The sequence below is a fragment of the Coregonus clupeaformis genome, chromosome 17, assembly GCF_020615455.1.
Source record: "Coregonus clupeaformis isolate EN_2021a chromosome 17, ASM2061545v1, whole genome shotgun sequence".
Classification (NCBI taxonomy): Eukaryota; Metazoa; Chordata; class Actinopteri; order Salmoniformes; family Salmonidae; genus Coregonus; species Coregonus clupeaformis.
This window is the reverse complement of record NC_059208.1, coordinates 39600901-39624886: the sequence shown is the minus strand read 5'-3', so window position 1 is coordinate 39624886 and position 23986 is coordinate 39600901. Positions and strand designations below refer to the sequence as shown.

General features: G+C 42.7%; 1 protein-coding gene across 1 annotated transcript in view; it reads left to right on the top strand.

Annotated features, from left to right (window-relative positions):
• Window positions 1–22688, top strand: part of LOC121585559 (choline transporter-like protein 4) — a 40675-nt gene extending 17987 nt beyond the window's left edge. The window contains exons 4-22 of the mRNA XM_041901880.1: window positions 1587–1665; window positions 1983–2082; window positions 3992–4123; window positions 9796–9856; window positions 9976–10084; window positions 10947–11030; window positions 12635–12747; window positions 14146–14268; window positions 14437–14536; window positions 14691–14783; window positions 14934–15036; window positions 15233–15495; window positions 16179–16273; window positions 18051–18154; window positions 18301–18374; window positions 18535–18605; window positions 18764–18858; window positions 21887–21971; window positions 22075–22688. Of these exons, the coding sequence (XP_041757814.1) occupies window positions 1587–1665; window positions 1983–2082; window positions 3992–4123; window positions 9796–9856; window positions 9976–10084; window positions 10947–11030; window positions 12635–12747; window positions 14146–14268; window positions 14437–14536; window positions 14691–14783; window positions 14934–15036; window positions 15233–15495; window positions 16179–16273; window positions 18051–18154; window positions 18301–18374; window positions 18535–18605; window positions 18764–18858; window positions 21887–21971; window positions 22075–22193 (2003 nt within the window). The 3' untranslated portion in view covers window positions 22194–22688. The remainder of the gene's footprint in view (window positions 1–1586; window positions 1666–1982; window positions 2083–3991; window positions 4124–9795; window positions 9857–9975; window positions 10085–10946; window positions 11031–12634; window positions 12748–14145; window positions 14269–14436; window positions 14537–14690; window positions 14784–14933; window positions 15037–15232; window positions 15496–16178; window positions 16274–18050; window positions 18155–18300; window positions 18375–18534; window positions 18606–18763; window positions 18859–21886; window positions 21972–22074) is intronic.
• Window positions 22689–23986: the final 1298 nt, after the last annotated feature.

Sequence of the window (23986 nt, the reverse complement as noted above, 5' to 3'; positions counted from 1 at the left end):
AAAAATAAATAAAAAACGCACAATACCCCATAATGACAAAGCAAAAACAGGTTTATTTATTAAAAATTAAAAACTGAAATATGACATTTATATAAGTATTCAGACCCTTTACTCAGTACTTTGTTGAAGCACCTTTGGCAGCGATTACAGCCTTGAGTCTTCTTGGGGATGGCACTACAAGCTTGGCACACCTGTATTTGGGGAGTTTCTCCCATTCTTCTCTGCAGATCCTCTCAAGCTCTGTCAGGTTGGATAGGAAGCGTTGCTGCACAGCTATTTTCAGGTCTCTCCAGAGATGTTCGATCGGGTTCAAGTCCGGGCTCTGACTGTGCCACTCAAGGACATTCAGAGACTTGTCCCTAAGCAACTCCTGCGTTGTCTTGGCTGTGTGCTTAGGGTCGTTGTCCTGTTGGAAGGTGAACCTTCGTCCCAGTCTGAGGTCCTGAGCGTTCTGGAGCAGGTTTTCATCAAGGATCTCTCTGTACTTTGATGCTGCCACCACCATGCTTCACTGTAGGGATGGTGCCAGGTTTCCTCCAGATGTGACGCTTGGCATTCAGGCCAAAGAGTTCAAACTTGGTTTCATCAGACCAGAGAATCTTGTTTCTCATGGTCTGAGAGTCCTTTAGGTGCCTTTTGGCAAACTCCAAGCGGGCTGTCATGTGCCTTTTACTGAGGAGTGGCTTCTATCTGGCCACTCTACCATAAAGGCCTGATTGGTGGAGTGCTGCAGAGATGGTTGTCCTTCTGGAAGGTTATTCCATCTCCACAGAGGAACTCTGGAGCTCTGTCAGAGTGACCATCGGGTTCTTGGTCACCTCCCTGACCAAGGCCCTTCTCCCCCGATTGCTCAGTTTGGCAGAGCGGCCAGCTCTAAGAAGAGTCTTGGTGGTTCCAAACTTCTTCCATATAACAATGATGGAGTCCACTGTGTTCTTGGGGACCTTCAATGCTGCAGAACATTTTTTGGTAACCTTCCCCAGATCTGTGCCTCGGCACAATCCTGTCTCGGAGTTCTACGGACAATTCCTTCGACCTCATGTCTTGGTTTTTGCTCTGACATGCACTGTCAACTGTGGGACCTTATATAGACAGCTGTGTGCTTTTCCAAATCATGTCCAATTAATTGAATTTACCACAGGTGGACTCCAATCAAGTTGTAGAAACATCTCAAGGATGATCAATGGAAACAGGATGCACCTGAGCTAAATGTCATATCTCATAGCAAAGGGTCTGAATACTTATGTAAATAAGGTATTTCTGTTTTTCACTTTTAATACATTTGCAAAAATTTCTAAAAACCTGTTTTCGCTTTGTCATTATGGGGTATTGTATGTAGCTTGATGAGGGAAAAAAAACGATTTAATCAATTTTTAGAATAACGCTGTAAAGTAACAAAATGTGGAAAAGGGGAAGGGGTCTGAATACTTTCCGAATGCACTGTAAATGAGCTTTGTATGTTCATTTAGTTGCCTTTGACAAATGTATGAGTCATTTTCTCTTGTATTCTTTGACTGTGGTAAATGTATTGGTGTCCCCATCTCTCTGTTAGATGTTGATGTGTTTTGTTTTTATATTTCCACCAGCATGGCTTTATGGTGATCCCCGGCACGTCCTCTACCCACGGAACTCTACCGGAATGTTCTGTGGCATCGGGGTGAATGAGTAAGGACCTCTCTGGTGTCCATGATGTGTTTGAACTTGAAATCCTTTATGAACCATCAACTATTATTTTACTCAGAAGTTCAGAAGACTTGAGGCTATGTCATGTGAATTTACTAATCATGCATTTTTGCCATAAATGCAACAGATAAAAGCAGAAAATCTGGCCAATCCAGTCAGACATGTCATCTGGGTTAATAATTCAATCTTGGCATGCCTCACTATACAGTATGTCGAACTGTCATATTATATTTTTCATTCACAATGCATAGTTTGCATTGTACTCACAGAATCCTCACTGTTAACTTTTCCTTTCCCAGAGCTCAACCCAGTGTGTTCTACTTTGACATACTGAAATGTGCCACATCAATCAACATCATGGCCGCCAGCCTTAATGGGTTACAGTGCCCCACCACACAGGTACAGTAACATTACACTATAATGTCCTAGTTTCTCTAAAGGCTGATGTCAGGAGTAATAAGGAACTCTGTGCTCATCTACAATTTACATTGTGTGTGTGTGAGTGTGTGTTCCTGGGTCAAATTGTATTTACAGTGGGGGAAAAAAGTATTTAGTCAGCCACCAATTGTGCAAGTTCTCCCACTTAAAAAGATGAGAGAGGCCTGTAATTTTCATCATAGTTACACGTCAACTATGACAGACAAATTGAGAGAAAAAAAATCCAGAAAATCACATTGTAGGATTTTTAATGAATTTATTTGCAAATTATGGTGGAAAATAAGTATTTGGTCACCTACAAACAAGAAAGATTTCTGGCTCTCACAGACCTGTAACTTCTTCTTTAAGAGGCTCCTCTGTCCTCCACTTGTTACCTGTATTAATGGCACCTGTTTGAACTTGTTATCAGTATAAAAGACACCTGTCCACAACCTCAAACAGTCACACTCCAAACTCCACTATGGCCAAGACCAAAGAGCTGTCAAAGGACACCAGAAACAAAATTGTAGACCTGCACCAGGCTGGGAAGACTGAATCTGCAATAGGTAAGCAGCTTGGTTTGAAGAAATCAACTGTGGGAGCAATTATTAGGAAATGGAAGACATACAAGACCACTGATAATCTCCCTCGATCTGGGGCTCCACGCAAGATCTCACCCCATGGGGTCAAAATGATCACAAGAACGGTGAGCAAAAATCCCAGAACCACACGGGGGGACCTACTGAATGACCTGCAGAGAGCTGGGACCAAAGTAACAAAGCCTACCATCAGTAACACACTACGCCGCCAGGGTCACAAATCCTGCAGTGCCAGACGTGTCCCCATGCTTAAGCCAGTACATGTCCAGGCCCGTCTGAAGTTTGCTAGAGTGCATTTGGATGATCCAGAAGAGGATTGGGAGAATGTCATATGGTCAGATGAAACCAAAATAGAACTTTTTGGTAAAAACTCAACTCGTCGTGTTTGGAGGACAAAGAATGAGAACATCCAAAGAACACCATACCTACTGTGATGCATGGGGGTGGAAATATCAAGCTTTGGGGCTGTTTTTCTGCAAAGGGACCAGGACGACTGATCCGTGTAAAGGAAAGAATGAATGGGGCCATGTATCATGAGATTTTGAGTGAAAACCTCCTTCCATCAGCAAGGGCATTGAAGATGAAACGTGGCTGGGTCTTTCAGCATGACAATGATCCCAAATACAACGCCCGGCAAACGAAGGAGTGGCTTCGTAAGAAGCATTTCAAGGTCCTGGAGTGGCCTAGCCATTCTCCAGATCTCAACCCCATAGAAAATCTTTGGAGGGAGTTGAAAGTCCGTGTTGCCCAGCGACAGCCCCAAAACATCACTGCTCTAGAGGAGATCTGCATGGAGGAATGGGCCAAAATACCAGCAACGGTGTGTGAAAACCTTGTGAAGACTTACAGAAAACGTTTGACCTGTGTCATTGCCAACAAAGGGTATATAACAAAGTATTGAGAAACTTTTGTTATTGACCAAATACTTATTTTCCACCATAATTTGCAAATAGATTCATAAAAAATCCTACAATGTGATTTTCTGGATTTCTTTTTCTCATTTTGTCTGTCATAGTTGACTTGTACCTATGATGAAAATTACAGGCCTCTCTCATCTTTTTAAGTGGGAGAACTTGCACAATTGGTGGCTGACTAAATACTTTTTTACCCCACTGTATATGTAATGTCTTCACCAAGCCGTTCATACAAGTTCTCTTCTATTTCATTTTCATTTGTGTGAGGCCTTTTTCTCATGGTCTCTACGTCCCAAAATGTCATGTGTATCTACATATCTGGGACAGGCATCACGTTTCAGTCACAAAGTGAAGACCTCTTCATTCCTCACCCTGCAGGTCTGTGTGGAAACGTGCCCAGATGTGTTCTGGGCTCTGAATCCTATTGCCTACTTACCGAAAGCCAAGCCACAAGACTACTTCAACCAATCACTCTGCGTGCCATCCTTTGACCTAGCAAGAACTACACTGGTAAGTCCCATCCATTTACAGTGCCTTGCAAAAGTATTCATCCCCCTTGGCGTTTTTCCTATTTTGTTGCATTCCAACCTGTAATTTAAATGGATTTTAATTCGTAGTTCATGTAATGGACATACACAAAATAGTCCAAATTGGTGAAGTGAAATGAAAAAAATTCTACAAAATAAATAACAGAAAAGTGGTGTGTGCATATGTATTCACCCCCTTTGCTATGAAGCCCCTAAATAAGATCTGGTGCAACCAATTACCTTCAGAAGTCACATAATTAGTTAAATAAAGTCCACCTCTGTGCAATCTAAGTGTCACATGATCTGTCACATGATCTCAGTATATATACACCTGTTCTGAAAGGCCCCAGAGTCTGCAACACCACTAAGCAAGGGGCACCACCAAGCAAGCGGCACCATGAAGACCAAGGAGCTCTCCAAACAGGTCAGGGACAAAGTTGTGGAGAAGTACAGATCAGGGTTGGGTTATAAAAAAAATATCTAAAACTTTGCACATCCCACGGACACCATTAAATCCATTATAAACAAATGGAAAGAATATGGCACCACAACAAACCTGCCAAGAGAGGGCCGCCCACCAAAACTCACGGACCAGGCAAGGAGGGCATTAATCAGAGGCAACAAAGAGACCAAAGATAACCCTGAAGGAGCTGCAAAGCTCCACAGCGGATATTGGAGTATCTGTCCATAGGACAACTTTAAGCCGTACACCTCACAGAGCTGGGCTTTACGGAAGAGTGGCCAGAAAAAAGCCATTGCTTAAAGAAAAAAATAAGCAATCACGTTTCGTGTTCGCCAAAAGGCATGTGGGAGACTCCCCAAACATATGGAAGAAGGTACTCTGGTCAGATGAGACTCAAATTGAGCTTTTTGGCCATCAAGGAAAACGCTATGTCTGGCGCAAACCCAACACCTCTCATCACCCCGAGAACACCATCCCCACAGTGAAGCATGGTGGTGGCAGCATCATGCTATGGGGATGTTTGTCATCGGCAGGGACTGGGAAACTGGTCAGAATTGAAGGAATGATGGATGGTGCTAAATACAGGGTAATTCTTGAGGGAAACCTGTTTCAGTCTCCAGAGATTTGAGACTGGGACGGAGGTTCACCTTCCAGCAGGACAATGACCCTAAGCATACTGCTAAAGCAACACTTGAGTGGTTTAAGGGGAAACATTTAAATGTCTTGGAATGGCCCAGTCAAAGCCCAGACCTCAATCCAATTGAGATCTGTGGTATGACTTAAAGATTGCTGTACACCAGCGGAACCCATCCAACTTGAAGGAGCTGGAGCAGTTTTGTCTTGAAGAATGGGCAAAAATCCCAGTGGCTAGATGTGCCAAGCTTATAGAGACATACCCCAAGAGACTTGCAGCTGTAATTGCTGCAAAAGGTGGCTCTACAAAGTATTGACTTAGGGGGGGTGAATAGTTATGCACGCTCAAGTTTTCAGTTTTTCTGTCTTATTTCTTGTTTGTTTCACAAGAAAAAATATTTTGCATCTTCAAAGTGGTAGGCATGTTGTGTAAATCAAATGATACAAACCCCCCAAAAACCTATTTTAATTCCAGGGTGTAAGGCAACAAAATAGGAGAAATGCCAAGGGGGGTGAATACTTTTGCAAGCCACTGTACCTGGAGCTAACTCTGCAAATAGCACTGCTGAGTCATTTAAAAAGGCATAGTCAATTGATTAATAATAATAATAGTAATACTCTTAGCAAAAATGTTTATCTTTAATTTACAATATGTAGAATCTATGAGAATAGAAAGGTTCAGAACTTTTGTGAAACATCACAGCACAGTTGAAAAATAGAAAACAAAACTGGATGGTGTACAGAGATAGATGGGAGGGGTTGAGTGGAGCTGAAGGGTGGGACTAAAAACAAACAAAAGATAACTATTGTAAACTATACCGTGTCAGTAAAATGTATATAGTATGTATAAGCTGGAAGTAGAAGCCTGACTTGTTGTCCATTCTTTACTCCAATTAGGGGAGGGATGGTAGGGTTAGGGGAAAATAATCAAGGAAAATATATTAAATATATATATATTTTATATATATATACAGTGAGGGAAAAAAGTATTTGATCCCTTGCTGATTTTGTATGTTTGCCCACTGACAAAGAAATGATCAGTCTATAATTTTAATGGTAGGTTTATTTGAACAGTGAGAGACAGAATAACAACAAAAACATCCAGAAAAACGCATGTCAAAAATGTTATGAATTGATTTGCATTTTAATGAGGGAAATAAGTATTTGACCCCCTTTCAATCAGAAAGATTTCTGGCTCCCAGGTGTCTTTTATACAGGTAACGAGCTGAGATTAGGAGCACACCCTTAACGGGAGTGCTCCTAATCTCAGTTTGTTATCTGTTTAAAAGACACCTGTCCACAGAAGCAATCAATCAATCAGATTCCAAACTCTCCACCATGGCCAAGACCAAAGAGCTCTCCAAGGCTGTCAGGGACAATTGTAGACCTACACAAGGCTGGAATGGGCTACAAGACCATCGCCAAGCAGCTTGGTGAGAAGGTGACAACAGTTGGTGCGATTATTCGCAAATGGAAGAAACACAAAAGAACTGTCAATCTCCCTCGGCCTGGGGCTCCATGCAAGATCTCACCTCGTGGAGTTGCAATGATCATGAGAACGGTGAGGAATCAGCCCAGAACTACACGGGAGGATCTTGTCAATGATCTCAAGGCAGCTGGGACCATAGTCACCAAGAAAACAATTGGTAACACACTACGCCGTGATGGACTGAAATCCTGCAGCGCCCGCAAGGTCCCCCTGCTCAAGAAAGCACATATACATGCCCGTCTGAAGTTTGCCAATGAACATCTGAATGATTCAGAGGAGAACTGGGTGAAAGTGTTGTGGTCAGATGAGATCAAAATGGAGCTCTTTGGCATCAACTCAACTCGCCGTGTTTGGAGGAGGAGGAATGCTGCCTATGACCCCAAGAACACCATCCCCACCGTCAAACATGGAGGTGGAAACATTATGCTTTGGGGGTGTTTTTCTGCTAAGGGGACAGGACAACTTCACCGCATCAAAGGGACGATGGACGGGGCCATGTACCGTCAAATCTTGGGTGAGAACCTCCTTCTCTCAGCCAGGGCATTGAAAATGGGTCGTGGATGGGTATTCCAGCATGACAATGACACAAAACACACGGCCAAGGCAACAAAGGAGTGGCTCAAGAAGAAGCACATTAAGGTCATGGAGTGGCCTAGCCAGTCTCCAGACCTGAATCCCATAGAAAATCTGTGGAGGGAGCTGAAAGTTCAAGTTGCCAAACGTCAGCCCCGAAACCTTAATGACTTGGAGAAGATCTGCAAAGAGGAGTGGGACAAAATCCCTCCTGAGATGTGTGCAAACCTGGTGGTCAACTACAAGAAACATCTGACCTCTGATTGCCAACAAGGGTTTTGCCACCAAGTACTAAGTCATGTTTTGCAGAGGGGTCAAATACTTATTTCCCTCATTAAAATGCAAATCAATTTATAACATTTTTGACATGTGTTTTTCTGGATTTTTTTGTTGTTATTCTGTCTCTCACTGTTCAAATAAACCTACCATTAACATTATAGAGTGATCATTTCTTTGTCAGTGGGCAAACGTACAAAATCAGCAGGGGATCAAATACTTTTTTCCCTCGCTGTGTATATGTATATATATATATATATATATATCAGTGGGGAGAACAAGTATTTCATACACTGCCGATTTTGCAGGTTTTCCTACTTACAAAGCATGTAGAGGTCTGTAATTTTTATCATAGGTACACTTCAACTGTGAGAGACGGAATCTAAAACAAAAATCCAGAAAATCACATTGTATTATTTTTAAGTAATTAATTTGCATTTTATTGCATGACATAAGTATTTGATCACCTACCAACCAGTAAGAATTCCGGCTCTCACAGACCTGTTAGTTTTTCTTTAAGAAGCCCTCCTGTTCTCCACTCATTACCTGTATTAACTGCACCTGTTTGAACTCGTTACCTGAATAAAAGACACCTGTCCACACACTCAATCAAACAGACTCCAACCTCTCCACAATGGCCAAGACCAGAGAGCTGTGTAAGGACATCAGGAATAAAATTGTAGACCTGCACAAGGCTGGGATGGGCTACAGGACAATAGGCAAGCAGTTTGGTGAGAAGGCAACAACTGTTGGCGCAATTATTAGAAAATGGAAGAAGTTCAAGATGACGGTCAATCACCCTCGGTCTGGGGCTCCATGCAAGATCTCACCTTGTGGGACATCAATGATCATGAGGAAAGTGAGGGATCAGCCCAGAACTACACGGCAGGACCTGGTCAATGACCTGAAGAGAGCTGGGACCACAGTCTCAAAGAAAACCATTAGTAACACACTACGCCGTAATGGATTAAAATCCTGCAGCGCACGCAAGGTCCCCCTGCTCAAGCCAGCGCATGTTCAGGCCCGTCTGTAGTTTGCCAATGACCATCTGAATGATCCAGAGGAGGAATGGGAGAAGGTAATGTGGTCTGATGAGACAAAAATATAGCTTTTTGGTCTAAACTCCACTCGCCGTGTTTGGAGGAAGAAGAAGGATGAGTACAACCCCAAGAACACCATCCCAACCGTGAAGCATGGAGGTGGAAACATCATTCTTTGGGGATGCTTTTCTGCAAAGGGGACAGGACGACTGCACCGTATTGAGGGGAGGATGGATGGGGCCATGTATCGCAAGATCTTGGCCAACAACCTCCTTCCCTCAGTAAGAGCATTGAAGATGGGTCGTGGCTGGGTCTTCCAGCATGACAACGACCCGAAACACACAGCCAGGGCAACTAAGGAGTGGCTCCGTAAGAAGCATCTCAAGGTCCTGGAGTGGCCTAGCCAGTCTCCAGACCTGAACCCAATAGAAAATCTTTGGAGGGAGCTGAAAGTCCGTATTGCCCAGCGACAGCCCTGAAACCTGAAGGATCTGGAGAAGGTCTGTATGGAGGAGTGGGCCAAAATCCCTGCTGCAGTGTGTGCAAACCTGGTCAAGACCTATAGGAAACGTATGATCTCTGTAATTGCAAACAAAGGTTTCTGTACCAAATATTAAGTTCTGCTTTTCTGATGTATCAAATACTTATGTCATGCAATAAAATGCAAATTAATTACTTAAAAATCATACAATGTGATTTTCGGGATTTTTGTTTTAGATTCCGTCTCTCACAGTTGAAGTGTACCTATGATAAAAATGACAGACCTCTACATGCTTTGTAAGTAGGAAAACCTGCAAAATCGGCAGTGTATCAAATACTTGTTCTCCCCACTGTATATGTATTTACAAAATAATATATGGGGGATTGATGCAGACCATTACATTGATGGAAGCCACAATCTATCTGCAATATTAAAGCTGATTTCCCCTCTAATTTCGCTGTATTAATAATAATAATAACAATAATAATAATAATAATAATAATAATAAAAAGTCCCATCCTATTACTACGGAGGTTTGAAAATTCATATTTTCTTCAGATAGGCTTTCATTGATCATGGTTTTCAGTGACTCCTCAAAGCCTTTGGACTGTCTTGTGGAAATTTTACTGGAGGGTTTTCCTAGTTGTTTTTACTCTGTGTAGCCAAAGTTAGTAGTTTAACCTTTTTTTCTTTGCCTCAGAAAGTTAAAGAAATTGTGGATCAAGAGCTGTGTCCGTTCTTCTACACTCCTACAGTCTCTGGTGCCTTGCTTTTTTATATTCACTTTCATAATTACATATGTAGATGCTTTTAAGTCGTTAAATTTAAACATTTCAAATGAATTATCTTTCATACTTATATTTTTATTTCCCCTGTCTAGTGCTGGGAAGATGCATACCTGATGTTACCGCTCTGAAAAATATTCCTAATACGTTAGGCTTGCCATCAAGCATCAATGATACAGTCAATGGCATCAGGAACGCCACAGGGTAGGGGGTGTTATATATATATATATATACACACACACACACACTGTAAATTCCCATTAATAATTCATAATTGCTCTCACTGCCAGTGAAGGGTCCCTGGTTGAGTTAGTTATATTGATCTCTCATCAATATAGTAGACTAGTTCCTGTGTGTAGACGTAGACCTGTGTTTGCGTGTTGGTGTCTTGCTTTATGATAGGGGTAGCCCTTAGCCATACCCTCGTAGTCATCTGCCCTGTCATTTAGCTCCAGTAGTACCCTTGCACATCACATGACTAGAACATTCCTTTTAGTACTAGATCCCACATAAAGCCTTGGGTTGATTCTGAGGATAATATTAACACTGAGTCTGACCAGGATGTCCAGACCTGAGTGGTCATTGTTAAATGTAATAAACAAAGAATAAGACTAAAGATAACTAGGCTATTAGACTTTTATGTTCATCCTTTGACACATAAAACACATGAACAGGTGTAATAGTGGGCACTTGTTAGTATTTTCTACACAAACAACCCAAGGAACTGTCAATGGCTGTAGTTGTACACCCTCCCAAATTATCCCTCAATGTGCTGTAGTAATCAATACACTTACTAGTACTGAATACCTGCAGTCAAAGAAAGCTTATAATGTTACTCTCTCTTTCTATTGAGCTCTATAAATGCCACCAATGCATGAATGTACTATTACAAAGCAACCTCATATTTCTCTTTCTTTGTTAGTACTCTTATCTCCTCCTCTACTTCTAAATCGTCTCTGCTTTAATCTTCATTTATCGTGTAGTACTCTTCATCGTGCTGTTTTGTGTCAGAGACATTGTCAGTAAATACTAGCATTAACATGTTTTTTCCCTGTGCGTCTTGTAGTGATATAGTAAACAGCTTCAATGCCAAGGAGATTGGAGTGAGAATCTTTGAGGACTTTGCGTCGTCATGGCAGTGGATCATTGCGTGAGTCTCTCTCTTGGGTTAATTTTCACCTCGCATCAAACCACCCCCTACTGCCAGTTACTTGTCAATGCACAATTTCCAGTGTGCTGTACTGTTTTATTGGAACAGGAGAAACCTGAAAAGTTTGCATGGTCGCTCTATCTTCTCAGCCTATCGTTCACGTCACACTTAATACGCTTAACTTATTAAATATGAGACTGCTTCAGAAAGAAGCTAATTTCTTTTAGAGAGGGCATATTAGGGCCGGGACGATACCAGTATCGCTATGCTAGTTAGTATCGTGGCAAGGAAACAAAACATATTTAACTTCTTTAGGAAAACAGCCCTAATGTTGGAAACAAACATCATTATAATGTCATCCAGAGTCATGTATTTATTTTTCAAGCTATAGCACACAATATTTTACATACAGCAGGTTTTTAAAGGACCGAAGAGTTTGGTCTGCTTCGTGTTTTAATTTTTGCCTTGTAAAGAATATTGTAAATGCTTATGACACTAAGTGCTTATAAAACAGGACAAACCTGTAGGTGTCAATAAAGTATGTGTTTTACCTGTATCAGAGCCATATACAGTATTTAGATACATAGCTCTGACGTATACTGAACAAAAATATAAACGCAACATGCAACAATGTTTAATGTTTTACTGAGTTACAGTTCATATAAGGAAATCAGTCAATTGAAATAAATTCATTAGGCCCTAATCTGTGGATTTCACATGACTGGGCAGGGGTGCAACCATGGGTGGGCCTGGGAGGACATAGGCCCACCCACTTGGGAGCCAGGCCCACCCACTGCGGAGCCAGGACCTGCCAATCAGAATGAGTTTTTCCCCACAAAAGGGCTTTATTACAGACAGAAATACTCCTCAGTTTCATCAGCTGTCCGGGTGACTGGTCTCAGACGATCCCGCAGGTTAAGACGTCTGATGTGGAGGTCCTGGGCTGGCATGGTTACACGTGGTCTGCAGTTGTGAGGCCGGTTGTACGTACTGCCAAATTCTCTAAAACAACGTTGGAGGCGGCTTATGGTAGAGAAATTAACATTCAATTATCTGGCAACAGCTCTGGTGGACATTTCTGCAGTCAGCATGCCAATTGCACACTCCCTCAAAACTCTAGACATCTGTGGCATTGTGTTGTATTACAAAACTGAACGTTTTAGAGTGGCCTTTTATTGTCCCCCAGCACAAGGTGCACCTGTTTAATGATCATGCTGACTAATCAGGTTCTTGATATGCCACACCTGTCAGGTGGATGGATTATCTTGGCAAAGGAGAAATGTTCACTAACAGGGATGTAAACACATTTTTGTGCATATGGAACATTTCTGGGCTCTTTTTTACATGTTGCGTTTATATTTTTGTTCAGTATATATCTGGTGGCTTGATACATATTTACAAATCACTGAGTTCAATTATGTCATAATATTTTAGGCTGATCCACCTCATTTGTGACACCGGCCTTATATTTTAATAATGTCCAGAAATGTATCTCCTTTTCTTTCTTATTTTTGTTGTTCTCCTCTACCTCCTTTTAACTTTACCCTCTCTCTGCTCTTCAAATCCTCTCTCTTACTCTGCTGTGTTCCTCTCTCCTCCCTCAGTGCTCTGGTCATAGCCATGGTGGTCAGTTTTCTCTTTCTCCTTCTGTTGAGGTTCATTGCCCCTGTTATGGTCTGGGTCCTTATATTTGGAGTGTTGGCAGTTGGTGCTTATGGTAAGTCATTGATAATATCAGTGTGGTAATAATATGTCTACTAGCATGTGTGTAGTGTACTCTCTCTAGTAGGTCTATACACACATTACCAAAAGTATGTGGACACCTGCTCATCGAACATCTCATTCCAAAATCATGGGCATTAATATGGAGTTTGTTCCCCTTTGCTGCTATAACAGCCTCCACTCTTCTGGGAAGGCTTTCCACTAGATGTTGGAACATTGCTGCGGGGACTTGCTTCCATTCAGCCACAAGAGCATTAGTGAGGTTGGGCACTGATGTTGGGCGATTAGGCCTGGCTCGCAGTTGGCGTTCCAATTAATTCCAAAGGTGTTCGATGGGGTTGAGGTCAGGGCTCTGTGCAGACCAGTCAAGTTCTTCCACACCAATCTCGACAAACCATTTCTGTATGGACCTCGCTATGTGCACGGGGACATTGTCATGCTGAAACAGGAAGGGTCCTTCCCCAAACTGTTGCCACAAAGTTGGAAGCACAGAATTGTCTAGTATGTCATTGTATGCCGTAGCGTTAAGATTTCCCTTCACTGGAACTAAGGGGCTAAGCCCGAACCATGAAAAACAGCCCCAGACCATTATTTCTCCTCCATCAAACTTTACAGTTGGCACTATGCATTCGGGCAGGTAGCGTTCTCCATGCATCCGCCAAACCCAGATTTGTCCGTCGGACTGCCAGATGGTGAAGTGTGATCCATCACTTCAGAGAACGAGTCCAATGGCGGCAAGCTTTACACCACTCCAGCCTACATGCATTGCGCATGGTGATCTTAGGCTTGTGTGCGGCTGCTCGGCCATGGAAACCCATTTCATGAAGCTCCCGACGAACAGTTCTTGTGCTGACGTTGCTTCCAGAAGCAGTTTGGAACTCGGTAGTGAGTGTTGCAACCGAGGACAGACGATTTTTGCGTGCTACGTACTTCAGCACTCGTGGTCCTGTTTTGTGAGCTTGTGGGGCCTACCACTTTGTGGCTGAGCCGTTGTTGCTCCTAGACATTTCCACTTCACAATAACGGCACTTACAGTTGACCGGGGCAGCTCTAGCAGGGCAGAGATTTGACGAACTGACTTGTTGGAAAGGTGGCATCCTATGACGGCACCACGTTGAAAGTCACTGAGCTCTTCTGTAAGGCCATTCTACTGTCAATGTTTGTCTATGGAGATTGCATGGCTGTGTGTTCAATTTTATACACCTGTCAGCAACAAGTGTGGCTGAAATAGCCGAATCCACTAATTTGAAGCGGTGTCCACATACTTATGTATATATAGTGTATGTAGGTCACATTGGTTTAAGAACATGGACTTTTCAGGGTAGTTAAAGCATTTTCTTTTTCTCTCTCTCCCTCTCTCGCTCTGTCTGTCTTTCTGCCTGTCTGTCTGTAGGCATATATCACTGCTGGTGGGAGTACAACAACTACAGAAAGTCGACCGTCTCAATTACTGACATAGGCTTCACCACCGACTTCAAGGTCTACCTTCAGGTCAAGGAGACCTGGCTGACCTTCTGTGAGTCTGATATTACACGATATTATGTCTCTGTTTTCTTCTGTACACAGACTGACAGACATGCCTTTCTGATGACAACTCTGTACCATTGTGTTGACCTATCTACTTCCTCCCTATATCTCTCTCTCCTCTCCTTTCTCTATCTCTCTCTCTCTCTTTATCACTCAGTGATAATCCTGTCTGTGGTAGAGGGCATTCTTCTCCTGACCTTGATCTTTCTGCGGACCAGAATCCTCATCGCCATTGCTCTCATCCAGGAGTCCAGCAAGTGAGTCATGTTAGATATATGAGCCAGGATTACACATACTGGCCCATACTTACACACACAAAACCATGTATTGTGACAATATTCTACCAATATTGCGATACAACCTAACTTTTCAGCACACATACTGTAACTGTAACGTCTGTCTCTTTCACAGGGCTGTCAGTCACATGATGTCTACGCTGTTCTACCCTCTCATCACCTTCGTTCTCCTGGTGGTGTGTGTGGCCTATTGGGGCATCACTGCTCTGTATCCTCTCACAGTCGTTTAAATATTTGTGGGTATTTTACACTGCCTATTATAGTTTTATGACAAAAGGTCTGTTTTGTATCTGTGTTCCACTGAGCACTGTCTACAAACTCCACGGTATCATTAACCCACTTAACAGAGGATGTTTAGGTATCTGGCCACTTCAGGCATTCCAGTGTACAAAGTGGTGGCTCTCAACTCTACTCAGGATAACTGTGGCCAAATCAGTGGCAATGAGACCTGTGACCCACAGGTAAGTGTCCCTGATGAACTTTGACCCCATAGAGATGGATGCAGAAAAGCCCAACTCAGATATCAGAAACACAGAAAATGTGTGTACATCCTTCAGCTGTCTACGTAATTGAAAAAATGTTTGACCCCTTTCCATCTCTCCATTCATATCTCATCCCTTCCTCTTTCATCTCTCCCCCCTCCTATCTTTCCCTCAGACATTCTACAACTCTACAGACTACTCGTGGTGCCCGTCGGCGCGCTGCATCTTCATCAAGTACAACAACGAGGGCCTGCTGCAGAGGAACCTGTTCAACCTGCAGCTCTACAACGTGGTGGCCTTTCTGTGGTGCGTCAACTTTGTCATTGCCATGGGCCAGTGCACCCTGGCAGGGGCCTTCGCCTCCTACTACTGGGCCTTCAGCAAGCCCTCGGACATCCCCACCTTCCCCCTGTCCCAGGCCTTCATCCGCACACTACGGTAATGGAGTAGACACACTTCAGCAGAAGGGCTGTGGTGGTGCCTTTCCTTGCCTGGCCACTAGAGGGTCCACATACCATATACTGAGTGTACAAACATTATTAACACCTTCCTAATATTGAGTTGCACCCACTTTTGCCCTCAGAACAGCCTCAATTTGTTGGGACATGGACTCTACAAGGTGTCAAAGTGTTTCACAGGGATGCTGGCCCATGTTGACTCCAATGCTTCCCAGAGTTGTGTTAAGTTGGCTTGATGTCCTTTGGGTGGTGGACCATTCTTGATACAAACAGGAAACTGTTGAACGTTGCTGTTCTTGACACACTCAAACCGGTGCGCCTGGCACCTACTAGCATACCCCATTCAAAGGCACTTAAATATTTTGTCTTTCACACTCAGAATGACACACATACACAATCCATGTATCAAGGATTACAAATCCTTGTTTAACCAGTCTCCTCCCCTTCATCTACACTGATTGAAGTGGATTTAAGAAGTGACATCAATAAGGGATCATAGCTTTCACCCGGATTCACTTGGTCAGTCAATGTCATGGAAAGAGCAGGTGTTCCTAATGTTTTGTACACTCAGTGTAAATTGAGCCACAATCAAATGTTGTATTTTGTTAGCTTTCCATTCAATTCACTCCCTCTCTCCCCCTATGTCTATGTTTCTTCTATTAGATACCATGTTGGCTCCCTGGCATTTGGTGCTCTGATCCTCACCCTCATCCAGATAGTCCGGATCATCCTGGAGTACCTGGACCACAAGACCAGAGGTAAGGCTGGAGGCCGCCATGGACTTCCCTTGAAAACCTGTTATTGTTATCCAATTCAAACATGTAATCCTACTAGGCCTATATATATATATATATATATATATATATATATATATATATATATATATACACTGCTCAAAAAAATAAAGGGAACACTTAAACAACACAATGTAACTCCAAGTCAATCACACTTCTGTGAAATCAAACTGTCCACTTAGGAAGCAACACTGATTGACAATAAATTTCACATGCTGTTGTGCAAATGGAATAGACAACAGGTGGAAATTATAGGCAATTAGCAAGACACCCCCAATAAAGGACTGGTTTTGCAGGTGGTGACCACAGACCACTTCTCAGTTCCTATGCTTCCTGGCTGATGTTTTGGTCACTTTTGAATGCGGTGCTTTCACTCTAGTGGTAGCATGAGATGGAGTCTACAACCCACACAAGTGGCTCAGGTAGTGCAGCTCATCCAGGATGGCACATCAATACGAGCTGTGGCAAGATGGTTTGCTGTGTCTGTCAGCGTAGTGTCCAGAGCATGGAGGCGCTACCAGGAGACAGGACAGTACATCAGGAGATGTGGAGGAGGCCGTAGGAGGGCAACAACCCAGCAGCAGGACTGCTACCTCCGCCTTTGTGCAAGGAGGAGCAGGAGGAGCACTGCCAGAGCCCTGCAAAATGACCTCCAGCAGGCCACAAATGTGCATGTGTCTGCTCAAACGGTCAGAAACAGACTCCATGAGGGTGGTATGAGGGCCCGACGTCCACAGGTGGGGGTTGTGCTTACAGCCCAACACCGTGCAGGACGTTTGGCATTTGCCAGAGAACACCAAGATTGGCAAATTCGCCACTGGCGCCCTGTGCTCTTCACAGATGAAAGCAGGTTCACACTGAGCACATTTGACAGACGTGACAGAGTCTGGAGACGCTGTGGAGAATGTTCTGCTGCCTGCAACATCCTCCAGCATGACCGGTTTGGCGGTGGGTCAGTCATGGTGTGGGGTGGCATTTCTTTGGGGGGCCGCACAGCCCTCCATGTGCTCGCCAGAGGTAGCCTGACTGCCATTAGGTACCGAGATGAGATCCTCAGACCCCTTGTGAGACCATATACTGGTGCGGTTGGCCCTGGGTTCCTCCTAATGCAAGACAATGCTAGACCTCATGTGGCTGGAGTGTGTCAGCAGTTCCTGCAAGAGGAAGGCATTGATGCTATGGACCGCCTGTTCCCCAGACCTGAATCCAATTGAGCACATCTGGGACATCATGTCTCGCTCCATCCACCAACGCCACGTTGCACCACAGACTGTCCAGGAGTTGGCGGATGCTTTAGTCCAGGTCTGGGAGGAGATCCCTCAGGAGACCATCCGCCACCTCATCAGGAGCATGCCCAGGCGTTGTAGGGAGGTCATACAGGCACGTGGAGGCCACACACACTACTGAGCCTCATTTTGACTTGTTTTAAGGACATTACATCAAAGTTGGATCAGCCTGTAGTGTGGTTTTCCACTTTAATTTTGAGGGTGACTCCAAATCCAGACCTCCATGGGTTGATATATTTGATTTCCATTGATAATTTTTATGTGATTTTGTTGTCAGCACATTCAACTATGTAAAGAAAAAAGTATTTAATAAGATTATTTCATTCATTCAGATCTAGGATGTGTTATTTTAGTGTTCCCTTTATTTTTTTGAGCAGTGTATATATATATATATATATATATATATATATATATATATGTCTAGTAATATAAGGATTATGTCTCTTTCTCTCTAGCGGCTCAAAACCCCTGTGCTCGGTTCCTCATGTGCTGTCTGAAGTGTTGCTTCTGGTGTCTGGAGAAGTTCATCAAGTTCCTCAATAGAAACGCCTACATCATGGTCAGTCTCCACTACGTCACCATAACATCATCACATATACCTGTTAACTACAACTCCCTGTCAGTCAATCTCTCTCCCTCAGTTCCCCAGTGTAGAGTATTTCTGGTAGGCTATATATCTAATACACGTTCCTCTTTTTCCAACAGATTGCTGTATATGGAAAAAACTTCTGTGTCTCCGCGAAAAACGCATTCATGCTTCTAATGAGGAACATTGTCAGGTACAGTATGTGCTCTAGTAATGGTTGGTATGCCTGTAGGAATGTGTAGACTTGTTTTTTCCCTCATGCATAAGAACATTTTGCATGGATTTGATTGACTGCTGTGGAACCATAGCTGAGTGCTGGGGACGTGTTTCCCTGACTGTGCCTCTTCCCACAGGGTGGTGGTGCTCGATAAAGTGACGGACCTGCTGCTGTTCTTTGGGAAGCTGCTAGTGGTGGGAGGAGTAGGTAAGAGGACATAAACGCCAACATAATCATTATGGCGTTATCATTGGTGGTAGTTCTGAATGGGAACTCCTTTGGTGCATTTTACAGGCCAGAAATGTGATTGGATAACCGGTCTAAATTAATTGAATCTTTAACCAATCCTCTTCTACTCTTCTCAGGTGTCCTGGCCTTCTTTTTCTTCTCTGGCAGAATAAGACTACCAGGCAGCAATTTCCGTACTGAAATGCTCAACTATTACTGGATGCCCATTATTGTAAGTGACAGTCATATACAGTGCATTCGGATAGTATTCAGACCCCTTGACTTTTTCCAAATGTTGTTACGTTAGCCTTATTCTAAAATTGATTAAATTACAGTTTTGTCCTACACAAAATACCCCATAATGACAAAGTGAAAACAGGTCTTTAGAAATGTTTGCAAATGTATTACATATGAAAAACAGATACCTTATTTACATAAGTATTCTGACCCTTTGCTATGAGACTCGAAATTGAGCTCAGGTGCATCCTGTTTCCATTGATCATCCTTGAGATGTTTCTACAACTTGATTGGAGTCCACCTGTGGTAAATTCAATTGATTGGACATGATTTGGAAAGGCACACAGCTGTCTATACAGTGGGGGAAAAAAGTATTTAGTCAGCCACCAATTGTGCAAGTTCTCCCACTTAAAAAGATGAGAGAGGCCTGTAATTTTCATCATAGGTACACGTCAACTATGACAGACAAATTGAGAAGAAAAAAATCCAGAAAATCACATTGTAGGATTTTTAATGAATTTATTTGCAAATTATGGTGGAAAATAAGTATTTGGTCACCTAAAAACAAGCAAGATTTCTGGCTCTCACAGACCTGTAACTTCTTCTTTAAGAGGCTCCTCTGTCCTCCACTCGTTACCTGTTTTAATGGCACCTGTTTGAACTTGTTATCAGTATAAAAGACACCTGTCCACAACCTCAAACAGTCACACTCCAAACTCCACTATGGCCAAGACCAAAGAGCTGTCAAAGGACACCAGAAACAAAATTGTAGACCTGCACCAGGCTGGGAAGACTGCATCTGCAATAAGTAAGCAGCTTGGTTTGAAGAAATCAACTGTGGGAGCAATTATTAGGAAATGGAAGACATACAAGACCACTGATAATCTCCCTCGATCTGGGGCTCCACGCAAGATCTCACCCCGTGGGGTCAAAATGATCACAAGAACAGTGAGCAAAAATCCCAGAACCAACCTAGTGAATGACTTGCAGAGAGCTGGGACCAAAGTAACAAAGCCTACCATCAGTAACACACTACGCCGCCAGGGACTCAAATCCTGCAGTGCCAGACGTGTCCCCCTGCTTAAGCCAGTACATGTCCAGGCCCGTCTGAAGTTTACTAGAGTGCATTTGGATGATCCAGAAGAGTATTGGGAGAATGTCATATGGTCAGATGAAACCAAAATAGAACTTTTTGGTAAAAACTCAACTCGTCGTGTTTGGAGGCTGAGTTGCATCCAAAGAACACCATACCTACTGTGAAGCATGGGGGTGGAAACATCATGCTTTGGGGCTTTTTTTCTGCAAAGGGACCAGGACAACTGATCCGTGTAAAGGAAAGAATGAATGGGGCCATGTATCGTGAGATTTTGCGTGAAAACCTCCTTCCATCAGCAAGGGCATTGAAGATGAAATGTGGCTGGGTCTTTCAGCATGACAATGATCCCAAACACACCGCCCGGGCAACGAAGGAGTGGCTTCGTAAGAAGCATTTCAAGGTCCTGGAGTGGCCTAGCCAGTCTCCAGATCTCAACCCCATAGAAAATCTTTGGAGGGAGTTGAAAGTCCGTGTTGCCCAGCGACAGCCCCAAAACATCACTGCTCTAGAGGAGATCTGCATGGAGGAATGGGCCAAAATACCAGCAACATTGTGTGAAAACCTTGTGAAGACTTACAGAAAACGTTTGACCTGTGTCATTGCCAACAAATGGTATATAACAAAGTATTGAGAAACTTTTGTTATTGACCAAATACTTATTTTCCACCATAATTTGCAAATAAATTCATTAAAAATCCTACAATATGATTTTCTGGATTTTTGTTCCTCATTTTGTCTGTCATAGTTGACGTGTACCTATGATGAAAATTACAGGCCTCTCTCATCTTTTTAAGTGGGAGAACTTGCACAATTGGTGGCTGACTAAATACTTTTTTCCCCCACTGTATAAGGTCCCACAGTTGACAGTGCATGTCAGAGCAAAAACCAAGCCATGAGGTCGAAGGAGTTGTCCATAGAGCTCCGAGACAGGATTGTGTCGAGGCACAGATCTGGGGAAGGGTACCAAAAAATGTCTGCAGCATTGAAGGTCCCTAAGAACACAGTGGCCTCCATCATTCTTAAATGGAAGAAGTTTGGCAAAAGGCACCTAAAGGACTCACAGACCATGAGAAACAAGAGTCTCTGGTCTGATGAAACCAAGATTGAACTCTTTGGCCTGAATGCCAAGCGTCACGTCTGGAGGAAACCTGGCACCATCGCTACGGTGAAGCATGGTGGTGGCAGCATCATGCTGTGGGGATGTTTTTCAGCGGCAGGGACTGGGAGAATAGTCAGGATCGAGGGAAAGATAAACGGACCAAAGTACAGAGATCATTAATGAAAACCTGCTCCAGAGCGCTCAGGACCTCAGACTGGGGCAAAGGTTCACCTTCCAACAGGACAACAACCCTAAGCACACAGCCAAGACAACGCAGGAGTGGCTTCGGGACAAGTCTCTGAATGTCCTTGAGTGGCCCAGCCAGAGTCCGGACTTCAACCCGATCGAACATCTCTGGAGACACCTGCAAATAGCTGTGCAGTGACGCTCCTCATCCAACCTGACAGAGCTTGAGAGGATCTGCAGAGAAGAATGGGAGAAACTCCCCAAATACAGGTGTGCCAAGCTTGTAGCGTAATACCCAAGAAGACTCGAGGCTGTAATCACTGCCAAATGTGCATCAACAAAGTACTCAGTAAAGGGTCTGAATACTTATGTAAATGTCATATTTCTGCTTTTTTTTTATACGTTTGCAAAAATATCTAAAAACTTGTTTTTGCTTTGTTATTATGGGGTATTGTATGTAGATTGTTGAGGGAAATAAACAATTGAATCCATTTTAGAATAAGGCTGTAACATAACAAAATGTGGAAAAAGTCAAGGGGTCTGAATACTTTCCGAATGGTATTCCATAGTGGAAGTGAAAGAGAATTAAATGTGTGTTAGAGAAATAAATTGACAGTGGTGTATATGTCTTTGTGGTAACAGGTGGTTGTGGTGGGAGCGTACCTCATTGCTCATGGTTTTTTCAGTGTGTACAACATGTGTGTGGACACACTCTTCCTCTGCTTCTGTGAGTAGAGCACCTCCAGCAACACATATTACTGTATTACTGAACACTCTTTTCCAACATGCTTATTGATTTTCTCTTCCTTTCTTCTCTCCCGTTCTCACAGTGGAGGACTTGGAGCGACATGACGGAACGATGCAGAAGCCATACTACATGTCCAAGAACCTGATGAAAATCCTAAATAAAAAGAACAAGGGACCTAAAAAGGACAAAGGAAAGGATTGATGAAATAGTGCCTTGAGATGAATTAGAACCGCACAGCCATTTTCAATATCCTAGAAACATCGCAACATCCTAGAAATATCACCTTTTTAATATTTGTGTATCTTTCAGCCTTATCATTCCTTCTGTTTTTCCCCTTCTGACATGTCAACGTTGACACAAAATGGATAACTTTTTTGCACTTTCAATTTGAGATTGTGTCCATGCTTATGTGAAAGATTACTTGTGTGAGATATATTCTTAAATTCCAGCTATTCCTTCTAACAATTTTAAGTGACCAAAACTAGAGCTGTTTATTACTCTGACCAAAACCAAATGTTTATTCTCTCACAGTGCTTATTTGTTATCAGAAAAGAGACCGTTTTCTCAAGTCAACAAATTATTTATTAGCCATAACTGTTTAATACTTTTTTTATGATCCTCAGTACTCTGTATATGATTTCAGTTTAAGGTCTGTGTTAGTTTTTTTATTTGTTAAAGTAACACTAGCAGTTTTATTATGATTCTATTTTCTTAGATGTTATGTATTATTGTAGATATTTTTGTATTAATAAAAATACAATAAAATACTTGATTGTAAATGATTATATATAAAACTTTATTATTCGTTTTTCCCATGCTGACATCACTCCTGTAATTTCCTTGTGCAATGATTGATTGCTCTATTGGAAAATAGCTCTGGTTTATTTCACACATCAGCTTGAAGCAGAGGTGCATGTGATCTTCTGAAATGCTCTGAAAATTATGAGACACTTGCAGGCTGCAGACCCTTGTACATGGGAGCTGAAGACAAAGCTCTCTTTAGCAGAACTTATAGCAAGTCAGATGTATGAGGTGTCTCAATGTGATCTGAGCATTTCGTATTATTCTGTATGTAAAGACAATCCATTTCGTATGATATGTTACGAATTCAAATTTGTTGTTGGCTAACGCTGACTAGCTCTAGGGATAAGGTTAGGGTTAAGGTTAAAGGGTTAGGGGAAGGGTTAGCTAACATGCTAAGTAGTTGCAAAGTACCTAAAAAGTAGCAAGTAGTTGCTAATTAGCTACATTTTTTAAGTTGTCTGTGATGAGATTCGAATGTAGAACCTTTTGGTTGCTAGACGTTCACGTTATACGTCCACCCACCCTACTTTCGTTTTTTCCTTAAGCAACCTTGTGTCTTATGTAACCATACTAATTTGAGTGTCCTGGATTTACATTTACTATATCACGCCTAGTATATGAGACCAGTCTGGACTGGGCCCCTATTTATGTTCTTATTAAGTACTGGACCCTGAAACAAATCAAATTCAGTCTAGAGCGAGCACATCCATCCATTAGGCTGCACGCACTCAACACAACTACAGTACTTTCAGTTGTCAAGGATCAATGTTAATTTACCTCACATACTGTACTACCCAATATGTCAAAATCTCACTACATTCCTCAACCTCTTGTCTCCTGAGACCCAGAGAGAATGCATGTGGGAGTTTGCAGTCATGTGTTGTATCATGTGATCTACTAACAGGAGAGACTTATCACGTGATCATTCAATGGTCCAGTACAAGAGCCTCTACTGTTGAGACATTTGTAATAGCATTACATTGCAGTGTTTGGTACAGCATGGGGGTATACAATAACCTGTGCAAAAGGTTCTGTTAATCATATGGTCATCTCGACTACAATCATATTACAAGCATAGTAATAGATTGGATACACCTGATCCAGCTAATTTAGGTTACAATGAAGCTGAGCAATTATTTTATGCTTGACATGGATCTAGTGTGTTATTTGTGATTGAATGAATCCCATCT